This window comes from Ambystoma mexicanum, chromosome 12 (genome assembly GCF_040938575.1).
Source record: "Ambystoma mexicanum isolate Mex_15411 chromosome 12, UKY_AmexF1_1, whole genome shotgun sequence".
NCBI classification, from domain to species: domain Eukaryota; kingdom Metazoa; phylum Chordata; class Amphibia; order Caudata; family Ambystomatidae; genus Ambystoma; species Ambystoma mexicanum.
Window position 1 is genome coordinate 692,802,513 of NC_090936.1, and position 22,435 is coordinate 692,824,947.

Genomic DNA, 22,435 nt, shown 5'->3' on the forward strand with positions numbered 1-22,435 from the left:
AGGAATTGGACACCATGGGACGGGTCATCTCGTCTGCAGCGACGACGAGTAAAGCAGCCAACGCCCTCGCAATTGTGGCCCGCTACGACCGGGAGCTGTGGTTTAAGATCGCTCCTTTGCTGGACTTCCTCCTGGACGACAAGAGGGCTGAAGCCCTGGAGATCCTGCAGGAAGGGGAAGTGGCGTTGGACCACGCCATAACGCTGGCCAAGGACATTGCCGACACCGGCTTCCGCCAGATGGGCAACAGTGTTTGCCTTTGCCGGCGTGGTTTGCTCAAGGCTACCGATTTCCACCAGGACGCGCAAACCAGAGTTTTGGACATGCCTTTCGACGGAAACAACCTGTTTGGCAAGACAGTGGACGAGTCACTGCAGGCCATCAAGGCCGACACAAACAGCGCGGGCCTTGGGAGTTTTGCAGCAACGACGGCCGCCCTTTCGGAACTCCCGAGGCAAACAAGGTGCCTCCAAGAGATTCGGCGGTGGCTCCTCGACGTACCACAAAGCGGCCCGCTCCTCGTCGCAGGAGGCCTACAGAGGACGCGGCAAGTCAGGAGGATCTCGTCAAGGAGGCCAAGGCGGCAAGGCCACTACCAAGCGGGACTGAACCGGCCGGAGCGTCGGGCCCCCACCTGAGAACCCCAGTGGGAGGCCGGCTGGCGAAGTTCGCCAGCGTGTGGGAGTCCATCTCCACCGACCGATGGGTGCTGGATGCCCTGGCCCACAGGCACTCTGATTTATAAAGAAGTGCCCCCATATTCCGCTTGTGGCCAGGAAGGAAAACCACGTCCCTCAACTGCTGCTTGAAGTAAGGGCGATGCTGAAGAAAGGTGCCATTGAGCTTGTCCGAAAGAGGCTCCAGGACCCGGAGTATACTTGCGTTACTTCCTCATAAGAGGGAAGACCGGTGGCTGGCGACCCATCCTGGACCTTTGTCGTTTAAACAAGTACATCAAGTCCCAGAAGTTCCGAATGGTCACTCTCCAGCATGTGCTGGGGCAACTGGAGGAGGGTGACTTCCTATCGTCGCTGGATTTGGAGGATGCCTACTTCCACATCCCCATTCTAAAGGGACACCGAAAGTGTCTCAGATTCATAGTCTAAGGATGGCACTACCAGTTCAAGGCCCTCTCCTTCGGATTGAAATCGCCGCCCAGGGTATTCACCAAGTGCCTAGCACCAGTGGCGGCACAGCTGCGCCTGCAGGGGATCCACATCTACCCCTACCTGGACGAATGGCTCATCCGAGCATGGACAAGAAAACTCGCCGTCGAGCACACAGCGAAGACAGTCGAGCTGCTCACGGATCTAGGCTTTTCCATCAACTTTGCAAAATCCCACTTGGTTCCATAGCAAGTCGCACTGTTCCTGGGAGCCAGGCTCCACACAGTGGTGTGATTGGCCTCTCCGTCGGAGGAAAGGACGAAGGCCATCCTGGGCATGGTGCAACGGCTGTCGACCATGGACTTGGCCAGGGTGAGGTCCGTCAAGTCCCTTCTCGGCATGATGTCCTTGTGCATCTACCTAGTGCGCCTGTGCAGGCTGCGGATGCGTCCACTGCAAGAGTTCCTCGATGCCCGTTTGATGCAAGCGGCGTGCAGCTTCGAAGACAGGGTCTCGCTCAACCAGACCTTCCGCCAAGCGATCCGGTGGTGGGGCACCCGCGCGCCTCCCATGGCGGGTATTGACTTCCAGACCCCGGCACATCAGGAGACTGATGGGTGCCTCCCTAGAGGGATGTTGAGCGCACACCGGAGATCTCCACGCAAGAGTCCTTTGGCTCACGGAGGAGAGGTCACTACACATCAACTTCCTGGAGCTCCGAGCCTTGTTCTGGGCCCTGAGGCCGTTCCTCCCATTCCTCCCGTTCCTCAAGGGCAAGGTGGTGAGGATATTCACCGACAACGCCACCACGATGTTCTACATCCAGAAGCAGGTAGGCACCAGATCCCCAGCCCTATCCAAGGAGGCCCAGGATCTGTGGCACTGGGCCGTTGCCCAAGGGATGTTTCTGGTACCCTTCCACCTGGCAGGAATAAAGAACACCATCGCTGACTCGCTCAGCAGGGAACTACGCTCGTGCCCCGAGTGGGAACTGCGACAGGATCAAGTGGATCTGCTATTCCAACGATGGGGCAATCCCCAGATTGAATTATTCGCGACAGCGATGAACACCAAGTGCCGGAGGTTCACCAGCAGGTTTCCCCAGCCGGGGAGCATGGGCGATGCCTTCTCATTCCCTGGGATGGCCTGTTCCTCTATACGTTCCCGCTGTTGCTACTGAGACTGATCAACTAACTCAGACGATCCAGGTGCAAGATGATCCTCGTTGCACCAGCGTAGCCGAGACGGATCTGGTTCCCGGACATGTCGGCGTACCCCCCTCAGTCAAACTGCTCACCGAGGCGGATCTCTTCTCCAGAGAAGGAGGCGCCACCCTCCACCATGACCCGGGGTCGCTGAACTTGCAGGCCTGGCTTCTGCAGCACTAGAGTTTGGAGGGTACGATATCCCGGCAGACTGCAAGGAGGTGCTTGCAAAGGCCAGGGCGTCCTCAAATCTCAAGTGCTATGGACACAAATGGAAGAGGTTTTCTGTCTGGTGCCAGGCACAGAAGATTAACCCTCTGCGGATTACGGCCCCTCAAGTGCTGCCGTACTTGCTATCGCTGGCCAAGGCAGGGCTGGCCCATGACTCCAAGATCCATCTGGCGGCTATCTCCAGCTACACCAGAACTCCGGGGCGCTCATCCCTGTGGTCCCATTGCCTGGTGAAGGAGTTCATGAAGGGACTGTTCCGATCGTTCCCGCCGGTGAAGACTCCGGCTTGAGCGTGGGAGCTCAACGTCGTGCTGGGGCCGCCATTCAAGCCTCTGCATTCGGCACCGTTGAAGTTCCGGTAGTGGAAAACAGCATTTATGGCCATCACCTCCACACGACGAGTACGAGAGATCCAGGCCCTCTACTGCAAGCCCCCATACCTGACTTTTCACGAGACGAGGGTGGTGCTAAGGACGCACCCCTCCTTCATGCCCAAGGTGCCTTCGGACTTCCATCTCAACGAGCCCTTGGTGTTACCTGTTTTCTTCCCATCGCCGGCTGAGAGGACTTTGCACTCGCTGGATGTAGCTAGAGCGTTGAAGTTCTACGTGGACCGCACAAAGAGGTTTCGGAAGACATCACAGCTGTTTGTGAACTTTGGACCTGTGAACCAAGGGAAGGCCCTCTCGAAGGGTTCCGTTTCCAGATGGCTCGCCGGCTGCATCATGCACTGTCACCGGTTGGCAAACCGACCGTTGCCCGGCCGTCCGAGAGCCCATTCGACCAGAGTGATCGCGGCTACAACGGCGTTCCTATCTGGTGTGCCCCTGCTGGACATCTGCAGGGCGGTTACGTCAAAGTCGACGCACACCTTCACGAGATGCTACTGCGTCGACCGGGATTCTGGTGAGGAGTCCAGAGTTGGCCAGGCAGTGCTGCGCAACCTGTTCACCTGAAGGTGGGCCTGGTGAGGAGGTAAGAGATGCTTAATGTTGAGCTTTGCCACCTCCCATGGTTGTGCATATGTGTACTACTATGTATTCTTTTATTCATGAGCATGTGAATCCATGCTGGAGAAGGAACAAGTTACTTACTTGTAACTGTTGTTCTCCAGCATGGGTCTGGCATGGATTCACATGCGAACCCTCCCTCCAACCTCTCTGCGGCTCTTCTCTTGGTCCTACTGCCAATTTACCTGCTTCCAAATCTGAAGATGTCTGCCGGAGGGGGGGGGGGGGCTTAGGTAGAGGGCAGTCATTGGCTGGTGGAAGTATGACCCAGAGACCAGTGATTGGTTATTAGTAGAAAGACAGTTCAGAAACTAAACTGATTTTTTTTTTCTTTACAGAGGAGTCCCAGCCTGACAACTTGGAATATTCATGAGCATGTGAATCCATGCCAGACCCATGCTGGTGAACAGTTACAGGTAAGTAGCTTGTTACTTATTTTTCATGATTTTCTTTTTTACACTGGGCTTGTCAAATATGGTTTTACACAGTGACCCCACGAGTAGCTACACCTGTGGAAAAAATCCAATCGACAAAGAAATGTCATCGGTGCATGTGGGGGAAAGTCGAATCGGTGAGTCCTATAAACCAATCATAGTCACCGAACCGACTGTCAAGTTTGCTAAAGAAAATGTCTCGCTTACTGATAGTGTTATACTTACGAATGTACTAACTGGTGTTGTAGCACCTCCTCCTGAACTTTGTAATGCGTCTGTCATAACTGTAAGTGATACTTCTATCTCCGTCACCTGTGGACTCTGTGCACCAAGATATCCCTGTTATTGACATAGAAACTAATTCCTCTGCTGTGCTCTCTCACATGAGCTCTCAAAATCTATCCAAGTCCCCTGCGTTATTTACGCATGCTAGTCCCATTGACTCAGTTGCGAATCCCTCCTTTACTGTGCCTACCCCTAGAAGGGCAACTGGAAAAGCCTCCATTGATATGCGCCCCAATGATTCTCGGACTGTAAATACGAGTATAGCCCTTACATCCATGAACAACGCTATCTTGGCTCTGGCTAAGCTTTTCAAAGTTTTGGTGGTAAAGGCGGAGGCACATTCCAACCAGTTTGATCAGTTATTTACGAATCATCTTATAATCTCTAGCAGATTAGAAAATTTGATCAATACGCATGTACCAACAATTGTCAAACAGTCTGTGTCTACACAGACGTTATCGGCTATTGAACCTACTGCTCAAGAATTTCAACCTATACCGTTTATCCTGGAGCCTATAGTAGACTCCATGGAAACGGAACTTGAGCCCAAAATGAATAAACAGAAGATCCCCATATATGCTTTATTTGATACTAAAAATGTGAAGAACTCGACGATCAAAAATCCATCTCTACAAACACAGACAAAGAAAACAAAAAATATGAAAACGGGACCGCGTCAACCCTCACAAGTCAAAGCTTTCATTAATAAACTATCAGCTTCAAACACTTCTACTATAGCGGCATCTAAAGCCATTACAAAAAAATATATGCGTTACAAAAACGTATAAAAAAAGCAAAAACACAGCCGGCTTCTTCTAATTCTGTTCTAGCACATAGCCCTTTAGACAAATTGATTACTGTAGCAAATCAGCTCTCACAAAGCAATTCTACCGAATTAAGAGGGAGCTCACTGACCAATGATGCCCACGGTAGGTCCGATCTAATAACTACTGAACCTACCGGTAAGCCCCCGGCGACTCAGAACCTAGGGACTGACGAACAGCGTCGTAAAGAAATACGAAAGGCCGTGGATGAATATTTAGCTTCGAAACCGGTCGCAAAAAGTTAACTTTCCCTCAGGAAGTCCCAGCCGTTGTGCAGTCACCTGTGCCGGCTGCTGCTCCAATCTTAAAACAACCAACTTTACCTGAAATGTCAAAGGATCTTACTACTAACCGTCTTCAACCTACATGGAAGGCAACTCCCACAAAAACTGTTAGGTCGGAGACTCCTGAGGTTAATCCAGGTCTATCTGGTGATATGGAACGCCTTCTAAAGGCAACCCTAACGAAATTTTTGGAAGCTTCTATTGCCTCACAAATAATTTCTATTCCAAATAATCACAATGGTGCAGATAAGAAACCTAATGAACCATCATCATTAGCCAAACAAAAATCCACTGTTCCCCGTCTGAAACGCCCGGCGATTCATTCTCTGACTCTCAGCTGTCAACCTTTACCTGCTAAACAATATAACCTAAATCGGGCGTCTGTCCTGGTGATTTTTCACAAAATCCCAGACCTTGATGACATAGGAACTGTAGACATTGAACTTGTAGAATTTCCAGTTGCCTCTAATCAATCTCTAGTAAATCTATGGATCAATTCCAGGGTGGTAGTAAATACTATCTGGGCCGCGAAATCTCAAATCACTGTCCTTGGCTTCACACTATCTGCAACCCCAGATGCAGTAGATAAGATTTCTACATGTCCTCTGCCACCCCTAAACCAACAAAGAAGTCGAGCCCAAGGTCGACCAGAACAGTCTTGCAGTTGTCAATGCCAGGTTAAGCAAGGATAGCATACGACTCTTGTACCTACCAATCTCCAGTTTGCTAGTTGGAATTCCAGAGGGAATCGTCATTTAATTAATAACCCGAATAAGAACGAATTGAATTATGATGTAATTCTGCTCCAAGAAACTTGGCTGACCAGTACCCCTTCTTGGAATAATTATGATGTATGCTTAACTCCTGCAGTAAAACATCGTGTGGGACGTCCAACATCTGGCCTATTAACCGCTGTTAAACAATCCTCCGGTTTAAAAATATCCTCTTGGTTTTGTCCGAATGAGTTCATACAAATGACTAGACTGAGGGGTGAAGGCCTCACATGTGCTGTTATTAATATCTATTGGAATCCTGTGGGTATTTCGGATGATAATTTCTTCGAATCCTTGGCACATGCATTTGATTTAGTTATGTTGGATGGGCTTGTTGACCTGATCTATATAGCAGGGGATTTAAACTTACATTGTCTGGGCCCATACGTTAAATCGGAACTCAAACGACTTGACATGTGGTCAATGTTTACTAAATCACGTAATCTTTATATGCTAAATGGAGCCTTTATACATGATATACCTCCAAGACCAACTTGGCATCGGGCCAATAGTCTTGGGATCATTGATTTCGCCTATGTCAATGGGAAGATGCTAGATTTGGTCTCAGATTTTTGCGTAATAGAATCTAAAGCAAGTGATCATAACATTCTCCAGACAACTTGCAGCATCAACAAAATGCCCACCAAGTCTCAACCAGTCTATCTTAAAGGGACCCATGAAGTGAACTCGGCTAGAAATCGATTGAAGTGGTCGGAACATTCCTTAAAAGCTTTTAGATCGAGTTATCATGCCCATCTAACAAATAACCCCATGAGTGATACTTTGTCTAATGATGTTTATTACGATCTAATGCAGCTCTTCTCTTCATGTTCTATCAAACACAAACAAAAACAAACACCGTACTTACATATTCCCAATCATGAAGTCAAACTCAAAAAATCCATAGTTCGGGCTGAGAAAAGAAAAGTCAGCAAACTCCCTCGAGGATTACGCCAGGCTGCTCTCTCGCGATACAAAGTATAGAAATTGGGTAAGAGGCATGAAAGCTAAACTGTATCAGAATGACGGGGAAAATATGCTAGCATCCTTAGCATCTAAAAATCTGTCCCGATCATGGCACTTTATAAATCAAATAACATCAGGTCACCAAGTTGCAATTCAAACAAATGATGTCTCAGGACACGTGGGTAAGCTATTATTCTGATCAATTTAAAAGTGCGCAAGCACTCTCACATGTTTCACTAACAAAGTTTGACACTGTATTCAATGTACGTTTTACTAAAGAAGACATAAAACACCTAATAAGGCAGGCCAGTAATTCCAGGGCTCCTGGTCCAGACGGCATATCTAACACACATCTAAAACAATTTCCGGACATCTGGGCTGACATACTATGTCTTATGTTTGAAACAGTCAACAAATCTCAAAAAATTCCCACTTCTTGGAGACAGTCGATTCTCATTCCGATTTATAAGAAGGGAGATCGTGCATGCCCGGCAAGTTACAGACCCATATCACTATTGGACGTCTCAGGAAAGATTTTTTGTCGACTCATTCTACGAGATTTAAATGAGTGGACCAAGAATCACTGGAGACGAGCTCCTTTTCAAGCGGGTTTTGTCACTGGTTTAGGAACAATTCCTAACATCATCACCATCAATATGTTGAAAGCTCAATATTCAACTAAGAAACAAACTCTATTTCTTGCATTTATAGACTTCCGGGCAGCTTTCGACTCTATAGATCGGATCCTTCTCTTCAATAAATTAAAAGCGTTTGGCTGCCCCAGCTCTATTCTGGCCCTAATTGTGCAACTTCACACAAACACGTCTATGCGAGTCCAACTCACACGCGAAGGCCTCTTATCGGCACCCATACCGACGTCTGTCGGTCTCAAACAAGGATGTATATTGGCATCCACATTATTCAATCTTTTTATATTAGATGTAGGCTTATCCTTTCTTGGTATTAATGCTGACGCTCCGGAGTTGGGTGGCCAACGCGTTCCGTGGATGCTTTATGCAGATGACTTGGTTTTGATTTCACAGACACCAAAGGGTATGCAGAACCTGTTAACTGCTCTCTCACATTACGCAGATTCAAACCTGCTCAAAATTAATCTGTCTAAATCTCAGATTATGGTCTGCAAGCCTCATGGTAAATGTAGAACTTATAATGGGCTGTGGTTCCTGCAACAACAAATCACGGATATTGTTCCGAACTATAAGTATTTGGGCGTCACCATAGAAAATACCTCCACCCTTGTTGCTTGCACACATATCTTGGACACAACTCCTGAGCCTCATATCGCAAGCGAAAATTCTGATATACAAATACGGGAAGTACACGCTGAAACATATTGTGACGTTCTTTGAACAAAAGGTAGTACCCATCCTGCTCTACGGTGCGGAGTCAAAACTATACTCGGATGACAACTCGTGGAATAGACTTGAGGCCACTTTCTGGAAAAAGGTGTTGCGGCTTACAAACTGTGTACCCTTACCCATATTAAGATTCGAACTGGGTTTAAACTCGCTACATAGCAGGGTGAAATGGAGAATGTGTGCCTTCTTTCGGAAAAGCCTTCTTGGAATCACTAATAATAACATCTTGAGCACAGTAGCTCGCCAGTTAGCAGGTTCCTCTGCTCCTTTCCCTATGAGATGGCGCAACTTGGTTATAGACACATTAGCTAGAGCTAATATCTCCTTGCAATATCTTATAGACAACCTAATTAGCGCAAAGAAAAAATTCTTTTGTTGGGATTGGATTACAACTCACGAGCTATGTGTAAAATATAAGGATTTCGACCATAATCTTTTCGGTCCCAAAGGTCTAGGACAAGCAGCGGGATACCTGCTGAAATGCCCTTCAGCAAACATTCGCAACAAATTTTTACGTGTGAGGCTGAATTTGTGGCTGACGAGAGAGATAATGGTCAGACGCAAAATTATTCATGTAGATCTTAATTTTTGTCGTTTTTGTAAAAATCGAGGTGTGAAAGAATCACTTCAACATCTAATTGTGTCATGTCCTCTGTTGCATAATACCCGGCAGAAACATTGCAAAAATCTTCTGGAATTGTACATGGAGAAGGATGAAAATGAGATTTGGAATATGTTATTTAAGAGTACCAGATTTTCAGTCATGAAGGCTATTGTGCACTTTTTGGAAAATGTTTTATCTGATCAGATACTGTTATAAGCATCTTGAATAGATTAATTAATAATGTGAACTCTTTTAAATTTAGAATTCAATAGCCCCAATTGGACTCCTGCTTTTTATGATGGTCATTTTAATTAGATTGATTGTTCGTAATGATGATTTTAATCGTTTATATAAACAGCTTCGAAATTGTACTACTCTAATGTATCAAGATGTGAGTCTTCATCTTTTCATCCTTCTGTTTTATCATGTATTTACTTATGCCTTATCATGTATTTACTTCTGTTATGTAACTAAAACTGTCTAAATTTTGAAAAGTTGATGTAATCAGCTATAACAAAATAAAAATTAAAAAAATATGGTTTTCTGCAGATCATGTCTATTTCTCCTATGCATTTTTCAAATGTTTTGCACTGAAAGTGGCATGCAAGTTTTGTTTGTTGAAAAGGAGAAAATTGAAAACTGGTCATTTTGAGAACATGTTCTGAAATTTTCCTGTGGGGAGTCCCGTTGTAGGGTAATTGAAAAGCTGTATTTTTTTCAAATTATATTTTTCGAACCAGTTTGTGAATTTGGCATGATCATTTGCCTGCCGACCTAGTTGATCCATCTACAGGTTCAAAAGATAAAGGGAGAACATCTTTTTCATTTTCTCATGTAACCTTACCTGTAGAGCCACAACGGTGCCTCTATAATATATAAAATATATAGTTCATCTTTCTGCTATGGTTGCAGTGGTGCATAAGCTAATCATAACTGGGCGACCGCTTTCCTAAATGGTCGTTCAACTTCTCATTACTTTGGTGATTCTCCTTTGGACTCTGCGCTTCACTTTCTTTTTGTAATGTATTTCTGTTGTCACACACATTAAATATCAAATGGTCCTACTGTGTGTAGGCTTCTTTTCTTTAGCTCAGATTTGCTGATAAAGTCCTGCTGGAAGCAGATTTGCGTCGGTTTTTGTCACAGTGCTTTGCTGTGGCAGTGTTATGGTTGCACAGTCATGGTTTTTCTAGAAACAAGTGACCAATATTTTGGGTGTTATCGTGCTGTAAGCATAAAATCCATTTTTGAAGTTTCTTCTTCCTGTGAATGGAATTTCTTTTAAGAGAACCTTAACCATAGTTGCTTTTAACCAAAGGTTTTTTTCAGAGAATTTTGTTGGTGTCCATTAGTACTGGCCTGTTGGGGGTAGAGTTGTGTGAGGAGGGGAGAGGTGTTCATTGTCCTTGCTCTCTTCATGCTGCAAAGTCCAAGATTGCTGCCTCTTGCATCTCGACTCCTAACTAGAATCTTAAACTAACATCTGGCTAAAAAAGAAATGGTACTTCCTTGTGAATCTGTATCTCTGTGCCCAAGACCATTTTATTCAGCTTTAGTCAAAATTCCCTGAGGACGTCTCGAATAATTTAACATAGGGGACAGTAATGAAGGTGGTCATAAATGAAACTAAATGCCAGCAGAAAGTAAATTACTGTTTTTAAGAAACTATGCAAATGTTTTTATTTTCAATTTTCGTCTTAGTCTTGACCACACAGTGGACTTTAAGACACCCATGTCTGCACGACCAAAATCCTCCTCTTCTGAAGGTGAACCAACTACCCCAACTCTAATTCCACTTACCCTAGACTTCTCTCCAGAAAAGACTGAAACCTCTCTGGAACCAAAACCAGAAAATCCGTCAACTAACGAGGTAAGAATAACTTGTTTTTCATATTGTTGTTTCTTTGGGGTATGACAGAACAACACAATGTTTTTTTTTTTTTATCAGTACCAACAAATTGTAAGATCATTCCTTTGATGGCCCCAAAGATGAGAACGATATTTAAAAATAAACCACTAAAAGTATGTTAGCCGTAATTATGGCTATTTTGTGAGGTTTCATTTTTTAACCTTTTTGCCAGCCTTTGTCCATACTTTTCATTTAATCCCTGTTTTTTTAGTCTTTTTTTTAATCCATTTGATCACATTTGTTTTTCTGTGCAAAATAATGACAATTTGAATTTGCCATAAAATTAAACGTTACATTTTGCGGCATTTTGGTTGTAGGCACGGTGTTAACAGAGCTTGATTTTTGACCTAGTTGTATTTTGAGCACAGCCACTGTGTAGAGGTCAGCAGCTCTTTAACTTTGCCTCCATTTTTAATCTAGCTGCCCTTTGAATTTGCCCCAATTTCTATCTAACTGCATTTTGAGGGCAGCTATATTAAAGTGAAGGCAAAGTTAAAGTGCTGCTGGCTGCTTCACAGTGGCTATACTCAAAATTCAACTAGGTTCAACACTGTCAAAAATCAAACGGTGCTAGAACACAGTGGCTACAATCAAAATTAAGCCAGATTCAGTGCAGAGGCTATATTCAGAATGCAGTTGGATAGAAATTGGGGTGAATTCAGAGTATAGCCATTGTGTTGAATTTAGCTGCATTCTGAGTGTAGCCTCTGCACTGAATCTAGCTGGATTTCTAGTGTAGCCACTGCTTTAACTCTAGCAACACTTGTATTGTGACACTGTGTTGAACCTAGTGGCACTCAGAGCTTAGCCACTTTGTAGAAGCCAGGATCACTTTAAATTTGCCTCCTTTTTACATCTAGCTGCACTTTGTATTTTGCTGCTGAGTTAAATCTAGTTGTATTTTGAGTGTAACCACTGTGTCAAACCTAGCTGTAGTGTGAGTGTATTTACTATTTCATTCTAGCTGTGCTTCAGCGTGCTGCTGGAGTTAGAACAATGGCAAAAGTTCAATGTTGACACTGTTAAATGTAGCTGGAGCTACGGGCTTGATTCCAGTGGCGCCTCGAACACTACCGCCTTCTCTAATCTATCTTCCTTTTGATAAGAACCCCCAGTAACCAATTTAGCTGCCAGAGAAGACGCAACACACTCATGCCAACCAACTCCAAGAACAGGGGGGCACTATGGCACACCAGGAACACGGCCAACCCACCTCCATCCCCCGCACCCTCCAAATGTCCAGCCCCCAAACATCTCCCTCTGCACCCCCACAGACCTTACCACTATTTTTCCCACACCGCACTCTCCCACCCTTGAACCCGCCCTTCCCCCCCAACCACATCCCTCAGTCTGCGCATCTTGTGTACATGCGCATTATAAATGACACACACCATATTCCTAAGCACCGCTTGGGCTTCCCTCGCCAATACCCCTTCCTTGGCTGACTCTCACACGCCAGAGGCACCCAAGAATCCTCAACAACCGGATCCTCTCATCTCTACACACACCACAATAGCTCCTCCCCACACTCCCCAGATCCCTGCCTGCACCCCTCTCTTACACTGCCTTCAACACCCCTGGCACTAACCCCTTTCAGACCTCCCAACACTCCCCTAGAAATCGGTAACCGGGCGTCCTCTCCGATCTTTCACCCTCTTTCCACCGCCATTCATCAACCAAACCTCTTGGCGACCCCAGTCGCCATGCTGCACCTTCTCCAGCCCCCTTCCCACCCCTGACTCCAAACCTGCAATTCTCTCTCAGTCTCCCTCTACACCAGAACTCCCACCACCCCCCCAAGGAACTGCACATCACAAGCGTTCTCTCCACACACTCTGAATGTTCATAACCCCCAAAAAACGTCTCACCTTCCCCAACAAACTCTCCCTTCTACCTACTCTTCTGCCCTCCCTATCGTCCCCCATATTCACACAATGCCTCCTGCAGTGCCTCCACCAGGAGGATCCCCTCTCCACCCCGACTAGCTCTCTAAGGGCCCAAACCCCTGTCCTTCCATCTCTCATGCATCCTGATGAACGCCAGGTCTGTCGCCAAAAACCAACAAAATATACAACCTTATTTCCTCTGAAATCCTTTTCATCCTTTCATAACAGAATCCTGCTTCTCAGACTACTTCCGACCAATCGCACACAAGGCATTCCCCCAGACTAAACTCTAATTGCACGCAGCCGAACTAGCAGAGCAGGTGGGACCACCATCCTCCACATATCACAAGTCACCATCTCACACTCTGAGAGACAAGCCTGCAACGCAAACTGCAAATCCCTCCTTGTGAAATATCTCATCAAACTCTCTTAACCACAGCTTCTTACTCCTCTACAGACTGCCCAGATATAACAAACTTTGCTAATGCTCTAGGCGACTCTCGTGGCCATCCTGGTCCCCCCCTCCCCTCACCATGCTAGATGTCATCAATGTATGGTTCGCCCTGTAAAACCGCGTGGCATGACCATTTCTAGACCACCAGGAAGCCCTCAACCTGAATTAGCTGAGATCTGGTGCCACTCACTCTGCAGGACATACCCTAGATGCAAAATGAATTTCCTCCTACCTTCATCTCCACGCTCCCCGCCCTCCCACCACTTATATGGAGGGACCACAATCTTCTGGCTGTTGACTCCTAACCCTCCTCCTCCTCCTCGCCTCGCTAACACTGGACTGTCCACCCACTTCCCGATGTGGAACAAGTTCATAGTAAGTCCGGGCTGGGCCCGACTCCCTGCTTTCCTCCCTTCCCAATCTGCCAGTCCAGGGAGGTATCGGCTATATTGACCTGTGGCTCTCTAACGCCCTCAAACCACTCGCCCCTCCAGATTTTCCTCCCACAGATGAGGCCCTGCCCCTAGATCATTCACCCCCCTTCTCTCAAAACCCTAAAAACACTTACCCACACCCTGGAGTGTAGATGCTGGGCTGACCCATCTCTCCCAAATTGGTGCTGTTTACGCCAGTCAGAGCAGAGTTTACAAGGCAGAAATTTGGAAAGCCAAAAAATCCTTCTATTGGAACAGAATCTCTAATGCCTCTAAAGGCAGCAAGGAACTCCACAAGATCTCGGAGTTAAAGGCCCTTCACTGTACTGTCCAACTCCCAAGCACACTGATGCCTCACAGACCACTTTTACAACATTTCTGTAGAAAGAACGCTCCATCAGTGTCAAACTAGCAATTCTCCTGCTCTGATCACTTACACCCGAGTCAGGCCCCACTAGCCCACCCACCCGATCTGCTCTTCATTCTCTCCCATATCCTCACCTGCATTCTTGAAGCTACTTGGTAGCAGCCGCAGTCCAGATCCCAAGGAGATCATGCCCTCAAACTCATCCTTTCTTCAACCTGTGCATGCAGTATTGCAAAATCTATCTTTGACGCCTCTCACCTCAGGCACATTCCTAGCAGCCTTCAAGACATCGCACATCAAAACCCACCTCCTAAAAAAAAAAAAAAAAAAACACTCCCTTGAGCCACCTCCCTCCAACCAACTACTGACCTTCTTAGCCAAACTTATTGAACGAACGGTCTCCTTTCCCAGCTTTGCCTCTTGACCAACTCCAACCTCCTCCTCGGCCCTGCTTAGTCCGGCTTCAGACCCCTCGGAGCAACTGAATCATCCCTAGTATCCATTTGGGATGACCTCAAAAGCACTGCCGACTCAGAAAGCTGTGCTACACTTGTGCTCTTTGACCTCTAGGCGGTCTATGACACCATCACCCACAGCATCCTCACTGACAGACTGCACTTGCTCACCATAAGGGACGCAGCACTAAGCTGGATTTCATCACTCCTCACTAACGGATCACAAATCGCACTCCTTACTCCCTTCCCCACAGCACCCCACCCTGTCACCAACGGGTCCCTCAGAGTGCCTCCCTATTTCCCCTACGTTTTCAACCTCTACCTGAGCCCCCTCTCTTAGCTCACATGACCTAACCTGCTACAACTACACAGATGACACCCAGATTGTCTACCAGATTCTGTAAGACCTCTTCGATCCCCATCCCGACCGCTCCTCTTGCCTCACATAAATTGATCACTGGATGACTGCTAGCCTGCTCCTCCTCAACCCCGGGAAAACTGAAATAATGATCTGCGGGAAGACTGCTCTTTAGCCCCCCCGCTCCCCATCCCCGCAACCCTCAGCCATTCTCCCTAGGCCCTCTCCTGCCACATCCAACGCAGTAAAGAATCTGAGATGCACCATGGATGCTAATCGGACACTTTCACACCACATTCATTTTCTAAATCCTGCTATCTACCTCCACATTCTCTGCATCTTCCCTTCTCCTGAGGCCGTGCAATTATGGCCATCGACCTTCCTGTTGCATGCCGTCCGCATTCGTCCATACTGTATGGGCATCCCTTCCAAGGGACGGGAGACGGAACCTTTTTCACAAGAAAAAAACCTTCTTCCCCCTTAAATTTAGAGGCGTGCTGGGGACGGCCCAGGGAGCATGCACTGCCCTGACTCCACCCTCCAGCGCCACACCTCAATACCCTTTTCTGCAACGACGGGAACAGGCTGAATTCACCAGCGCTCCTGAGTTTGGCTTTGGAATGTAATTCCACATGCGGATACTTCTTCTTTGTCTTCTTTTTTGTCTTTTTATCATTCAGGTACTCGGTCCTCAGGCGTCATGCTCCTCCCTGGCGCATGCCGACTTCTACAGGGTTCAGCAGGCGTCCATCCTGCAACAGGCTCTTCCCTACTTCAGACCCCTATGCCTATGTTGCCTTGGCCCAGACCACGGTTGGCAATCTTGTTCAGTGTGTGACTCGCTGTCCTACAAAGCATTGAAGAGCAGACTAGCCAGGTGGAGGGAGCTCTTCCAGAAGTCGCCTCCAGAGGACTTCAAGAACTTTGTGAAACATCGAAACAGACCAAAGGTAGGGCCTATATTCTCCATTGCACCCCGCAAGGGAGACTCCTTCCCAGGGAAACTCCTGCGCGGGAGGGACCACTCAGGCCCTTCTATCAGCACGTGCACCTAGGCTGCTAGAGCTACCGGCCCCCTGGCCAAGGGATCCGTGGATCCTCCAGGTGCCAGTGTTGAGGGACCGATAGGTTCTTTTACCAGGTCTTCACCCAAGGGGCTCTGCCCTTATACCGGCAGCATGCCGAGGGGCTACACCCTAATACCGGCGATACCCCTGAGGGGGCGCCTAAACACAGCTCTACCGACCCCCGGGTCAAGGGTGTCACACCTACCGGGCTTAGGCTCGAGGAGCAGAGTAGGCCTCGTGATCCACACGCAAGAGTCTTGGAGGAGGCCGGGCCCAGTGGGCCAAGCAACAGGTCGCAGACGGGTAACGGGCAGCCCGACAAAATGGCCGCCGTACCAAAAACATGCACCAGTCCAACGCCATTCCAGGAATTCGACGGAGTGTCAAGGTGGGACTGGCTTCAACCAGGTACATGGCCTACAGCCTACCCCCTCTTATGCGCAGGGCAGCTTTCCTTTGTGTCCGTATGGAAAGGGTATGCAGCGGCCTCGGCAGCCTCCCGCTACCCTGTCAGCACCCACTGCCACCGCTTCTGTCAGTGAATAGGTTTTCTTAGTGAGGTTCTTCGGCCTCATGAAGTCACCTCGGATGGGTGTTCTCCTCAGACGCCATCAGGGAAGTCATGCCCGCCATACTAGTGGCACCATAGACGCCTCTGTCGGCGCCCCAGGCCCGGGTGCAGCCGCCTCCTCCGGCTCCAGTCAACTCCTCAGCCTGCGGTCCCTGTACCCCAGCCTTTGGCACAAACTAGTACTACTCCTTCTCCACAGGATCCCCCAGATCCGCAGGATACGGATGAGGAGGATCCGGACACGCCATCCTCAGCCAGGGCCTTCCACAAACATCTTGCTGGTCTAGCTGAGTATCTGGGCCTGTTCCAACCCGAGGCCGAGCAACCGGCAGAGGGGGTTCTGGCTGAAGTCCTCACACGACACCCCTCTGCCAAATCGGGATTCCTATGCAGACCGAGGTAGTCTCCCTGGCCAAGAAGGGCTGCTCAAACCCCACTCAGTCCAGGGGGCGTCTCACACTCCTCTACGGACAAAGAGCTGGACAAGAAGAAAAACCGCTCACATGAGGCGAAGTCTCTATCCATCCTTACAAAGACTACGCCCAAATCATATACTCACTCAGCAGCGCTCAGAAAGGTCTCGTACGTATGGAGGGTTCCACAGCTTCCAGGAACGCAGATCGTAACCCGGACCGCTTGCCATCTCAGAACCTGCGCAAGCAACAAAAAGATCTGGGCTTCTTGCTCAATCTCAAGAAGTCACAGCTGCAGCCTACGCAGACTCAGACATTATTGGGCCTCATCTGGGACACGTGCTCTGAGAAGGTATTTCCATCGGAGGACAAAATCTCAGCCATCAAGAGGGCTTCTGCCCACTTCCTCAGCGGAGAAGTGCCCTCGGCATGGTGGTGTTAGGCTCACCTGGTATCCACGGGGACGCCACCCAGCCGGGTTGGTCGCTGGTATTCTTCTCAGTGGTTCCCAGATGTGGCCTGCGTGGAAGGTTCTGCCTGAAAATACAGGAAGGCTGTGTTCAAGACTGGCCGACCGAGGTAAGTATCCTCCCACAACCCTGTATGACTTCAGCCCCTCTGGGACCTCTCCTCACATTGTTGTAGAATTAGGCGTGCTCTCCGTCCTGCCTTCTTGGCAGGGGTGCGTTGTCTTTCGTGGGCGTGTGCGGTCCAGTTACTTCACTGACGCTGGCCTGTTTGATGTCTTTCAGGTAGGTCTTATTGCTGCTTTTTCGTATTGTTATTCCTGCATGCCTTTCTTGGTTTAATAATGTTGCTTTTCTCCCTTAGATATGCGGAGCTTCAGCGTGGCGAACTGGCTGAGTTGGGCCTCGCCGATAAATGATGGTGCGTAATGAGTGCAATGATGGGGTAAGTAAGCGCTATGCGCAGCGCTGTGATGTGCCTTTGCTAACCTGTTTTCCTTCTTTTCTCGTAGGTCGCGATATTCTCCCAGCATGTGTAGAATTCCGGAGCGATGCCGGCCGAGAGGCGACCAGCCAGGTAAGCCTTTTGCGCAGTTTGTAGGCTTGCAATGTCTCTAATGCCTTCTTTAATGTTGTTGTTTCCTTCCTCTTTCAGTCCGGGAGGCGTGCGGATCCAAAGGAAGCTGTTCACAGGAGCTGTGAGCGGATAAAGAGGGAGATTGCAGGTAAGATGCTGCTGCTAATGATTTTCCTTTTGTCTCCTTGCAGGTTCTGTTTCTCCGAGGCTCGTGGGTATAGCTGGACACAGTGAGCGTCACGTTGCAGACTGCAAAGTAACGTGAAGCGTGTTGTCTAGTTCGGTGTGGTTTAAATAGCCTCAACAAAGTAGTCCAGGTAAAATAGTCCCTAGGCCACCAAACCCAAAACACTATACCGCATAGCTTGGTTCCTAGGAGCCAAGCTATGTGGCTGCCTCCATGTTGGCTGAAAGCCTCAAAGTAGTCCCCTGAACACATGTCTTTCACGGTGTATGAGCCTGGTGCCATAGGTGCCAGGACTGGCCCCAAGAGGGCTTTGGAAGTGGCTGCCAGGCCTGGCCCCAAGAGGGCTTTGGAAGTGGCTGCCAGGCCTTATTAGAGACCCGAGGCCTGATTCCACCTGGCCAATGGGGATCTGGTATGAGGGTCGTGACAGGTGGTACCAACATCCCCTGGGTCTACTGGCAGCGGTCTTATTAGCCGTTCCACACACAAGACTAAGGATTAGGAGGATTCCACTGCACTTCGCGGCCTCATGGAACCAGGAGCGGGGCTCTCAATCCGAAATCAACAACGTGCCTCCATCTCTCCACCCGGACCTGACTTGGTGGTCCAGAGACTGCAACCTACGGACGGGCAAGCCCTTCCGGCTGCCCACTCAGCAGGCCCCCATCACCACGGATTCCCCGCTTGAGGGTTGGGGAACCAGCCTGGTCGATCTCGGTCCATGGCACTTGGACTCGACAGGAGCAGGAATACCACATCAATTGGCTAGAGCTGAAAGCCATGTGCCCGGTGCTCAGGGCATTCCTACCACTTCTCAGGGGCAGGGTTGTCCTCCTCCAGATGGACAACTCGACCAGCGTGTACCATGTCAACAAGCAAGGAGGCACCAGATCCCCTCCCCTGTGCAGACTGGCGATCAGAATGTGGGAGTGGGCCCTGGAAAATGACATTGAACTCACGGCAGTCCACCTCGTGGGGGAATCCAAACTGGAAGCGGACAGACTCAGCAGGCTGGGAGCGCACAATTATAAGTGGCAGCTAAACAACCTTGTTATTAAGGAGATCTTCAACGGGTGGGGTCACCCCCAGGTGGATCGCTTTGCCACCTGGCACAACAAGAAGTGTCCCCAGTTTGCATCCTGGCAAGGACAGGGCCCCGGCTCTCTGGGCGACGCATTTCACCTCCAGTGGACCGGCATGAAAGCCTACACCTTTCCGCGCACTCACCTGATTCACAGGGTAATTTGCAAAATCAAGGGGTCTCGCCAACTCCTCATCATTCTAATAGCTCCATGGTGGCTGGCCGGGCCATGGTTCTCGGAGCTGCTCAGTCTCTCGGAAGTGCCCCCGATTCACCTCCCGACGGTCCCAGCACATCTTCTGGCGCAGCAGGGGGGCAGATTCATCCACCCTGCGCCAGGGAAACTAGCCCTCACAGCATGGTACCTGAGCAGGTAACGCTTCGGCACCTTACTCTCACAGGCCAATCTGGAGAACATACAAGGCGCCAGGAGCAAAGCTACCGGGGCCCAGTACAAAAGCAAATGCACCAGATTCTGCCACTGGGCAGACTCAAAGGGAATTGATCCCCTGGCGTGCACCCAGGATGACATGCTCTTGTTTTTTTGGTGCACCTCGCCCATTCCGGCCTGCAGGTGGACACCTGCCACACATACCTCGCAGCCATTGGGGCTTACAGGAACTCGGATGAGGGCATTTTTTTCTCCTCCAACCCTATCGTCAAGCATCTGACGGGACTCGCAAGGCTCTACCTACCCATCAAGAGACTGCACCCGTTGCAGGACCTTAACATAGTCTTGGGTGCCCTGGTGCACAAACCATTCGAGCCAATGGCGTCCGTGGACATCAGGCTGGCCACCATCAAGACTGCCTAACTAGTCGGCCTCACCTTGGCTCGTAGTCAGCGAAATCCAGGCGCTGGTAGCCTCTGAACCATTTACCACCTTTCACAAGGACAAGGTAGTCCTGCGGTCAGACACGGCATTCCTGCCCAAGGTTCCGTTCTTCGTTCCACTTGAACAAAGAAATAGTCCTTCCTACGTTTTTTCCCGATCCCAAGGGCGAAGAACAGAGTGCTGCACTGCCTGGATGTCAGGCGTGCCCTGAAATTCTACTTGGACAGGCCCAAGGGCTTCTGCAAACCGGCGCCCTGTTTGTCACTTTCGAAGGCTCAAGACCAGTTTATCAGGCCTCCATATCCCGCTGGATGGTCTCGGCCATCAAAGAAGCGTATGAGGGCCAGCACAAGCCGCTCCCAGCCAACATGCATGCCCACGCAGTCAGGGCCAAGGCAACAGCCATTGCATTCCAGCGCCATGTCCCTTGGCAAGTCTTAAGCAGGGCGGCCACTTGGGCCTCTCCCTCGGCTTTCTGCAAACATTATTGTTTGGATGCCGGTTCTAGATCTGATGCGGCTTTCGGACGGGAGGTTCTCAGGAACTTATTTGCTTAAGGAGGTTCTCCTCTCCACCCTGGGGCTACAATGAGTTGTAATCGTCCATACAGTATGAAGGAAAGGGGACGGGAAGTAAGAGTAACATATGGCCCACCAACCTCCACCCTAATAATACTGGTGTCATTAGCCAATGTTAAATCTATGGTCGACGCGTCAATGGGTACTGAGGTGTGGTGCCGGAGGGCAGAGTCAGGGCAGTGCATGCTCCCTGGGCCGTCCCCCGTGTGCCTCTAAATTTAAAGGGGAAGGTTTTTTTGGGTGAAAAAGGGTCTGTCTCCCGTCCCTTGGAAGGGATCCCCATACAGTATGGAGGAAAGGGGACTATGGACTAAGAGTATGTTAGTCACTATGGTGAGTAACTTATAATTTCCCACCTAGACCATGCTAATTCCCTCTACCTGGGCACCCCCACATATCAACTCGGAAAGCTCCAACGGGTCCAAGATACTGCAGATAGGCACCTCCTGGCCCTTGGCCCCAGAGAGCACATCACACCTGTCCTCTACTGGCTTCGAGCGACTGGCCTTTTCAAAGCCATGTGCATCACAGCATGCCCTCGGGGGCGTTGCCAGTGCGCATGGTGTGAGCACGCAAACCCAAAGAGCTCCTGCCCGAGATCCTACATTAGATCGTGCTACGGCGTTAAAATGCTAAGAAATGCAGCGAAACTTACTCATAAAAGAGGAACCCTTTTTCCCAAGCCCAGTTCCATTGCAGAAAGAAATAAGAGCCCGTAAAAGGGAAAACGAAGCATCCATAAAGGCGCCCCTGCAGCACCCAAGATGGCGGCGCAGAACTGTGAAACCGACGCAGCAGTGAGGCAACACGACTGCCTAGCGATTCACCTTCATCGTGCATGAGGACCGCCCGATATACTAATCCAAACACCCGAGACAGCCCCGCTACAATCGGGACCGGCGACGGAGCCCGAAGCAACCGTGAAGCACTGCATCCCGTAAGCTGGAGGAGGGGCGTCGGACACAGAAGACACTACGAGCCTTGTGCAGGGAGAGGACAACGGAGCCCCGCAGAATCAACAAAGACGGAGCCCCGAGCTCTGCCTGGAGGTAGACACGCAGGGAAGGCCAAGTGAGAAGGGACACTACGCATGAACACCCACTGAGGATCGGGGGGGGGGGGGTGAAAAAAAGTGTGCGCTGGCCACAACACAGATGGGGCAGCGCGGAGGAGACCGTGGCCCTGTCTTAAGGGTGAAGCACCGCGGCTCATAGCCCGCTCACAACCAACTGTGTAAGTAAGGGGGGGGGCAGTACTGCGCTGGACCCCCACGCTCCTACTGACAATCTGAACACCGGCCTAAGGTTGGATCAGCAGGCTCCATGGCCATTCAATCAGAGGGGGCAGTGAAAGGCCTACATAGGGAGACCGGGTATACGCTAAAGCGTAAGGCGAAGAGAGTGGAGGAGCACCGCAGGAAGTGCAAAGGTAGTGGGGCCATTGCCACATGGCGCCATTTCAGTGGCAAGCAGGCACTTAATGTGAAGATGCAAGTAAAGTTCCTGCCGCAACTAGATCACATCATTGCCTTGCTGCATGTGGTACTGAAGTGCATAGACACAGCGCCAGATAAATGCCATGAGCGCCAGACAGCGCAGAGACTTGGGCCAAACGAGTGCGGCCACCAGCACGAGCCCCCAAAATGAAAACACCTCCCACAAGCCCCACAGGAGGGAGCACTAAATACAGCTCTAA

General features: G+C 49.4%; 1 protein-coding gene across 2 annotated transcripts in view; it reads left to right on the forward strand.

Annotated features, from left to right (window-relative positions):
* GTSE1 (G2 and S-phase expressed 1) overlaps positions 1-22,435 on the forward strand; it is a 1,052,868-nt gene that overhangs the window by 854,134 nt on the left and 176,299 nt on the right. For both annotated transcript variants that reach the window (XM_069629229.1, XM_069629230.1), the window contains exon 11: positions 10,803-10,971. In XM_069629229.1, coding sequence (XP_069485330.1) covers positions 10,803-10,971 — 169 coding nt within the window. The remainder of the gene's footprint in view (positions 1-10,802; positions 10,972-22,435) is intronic.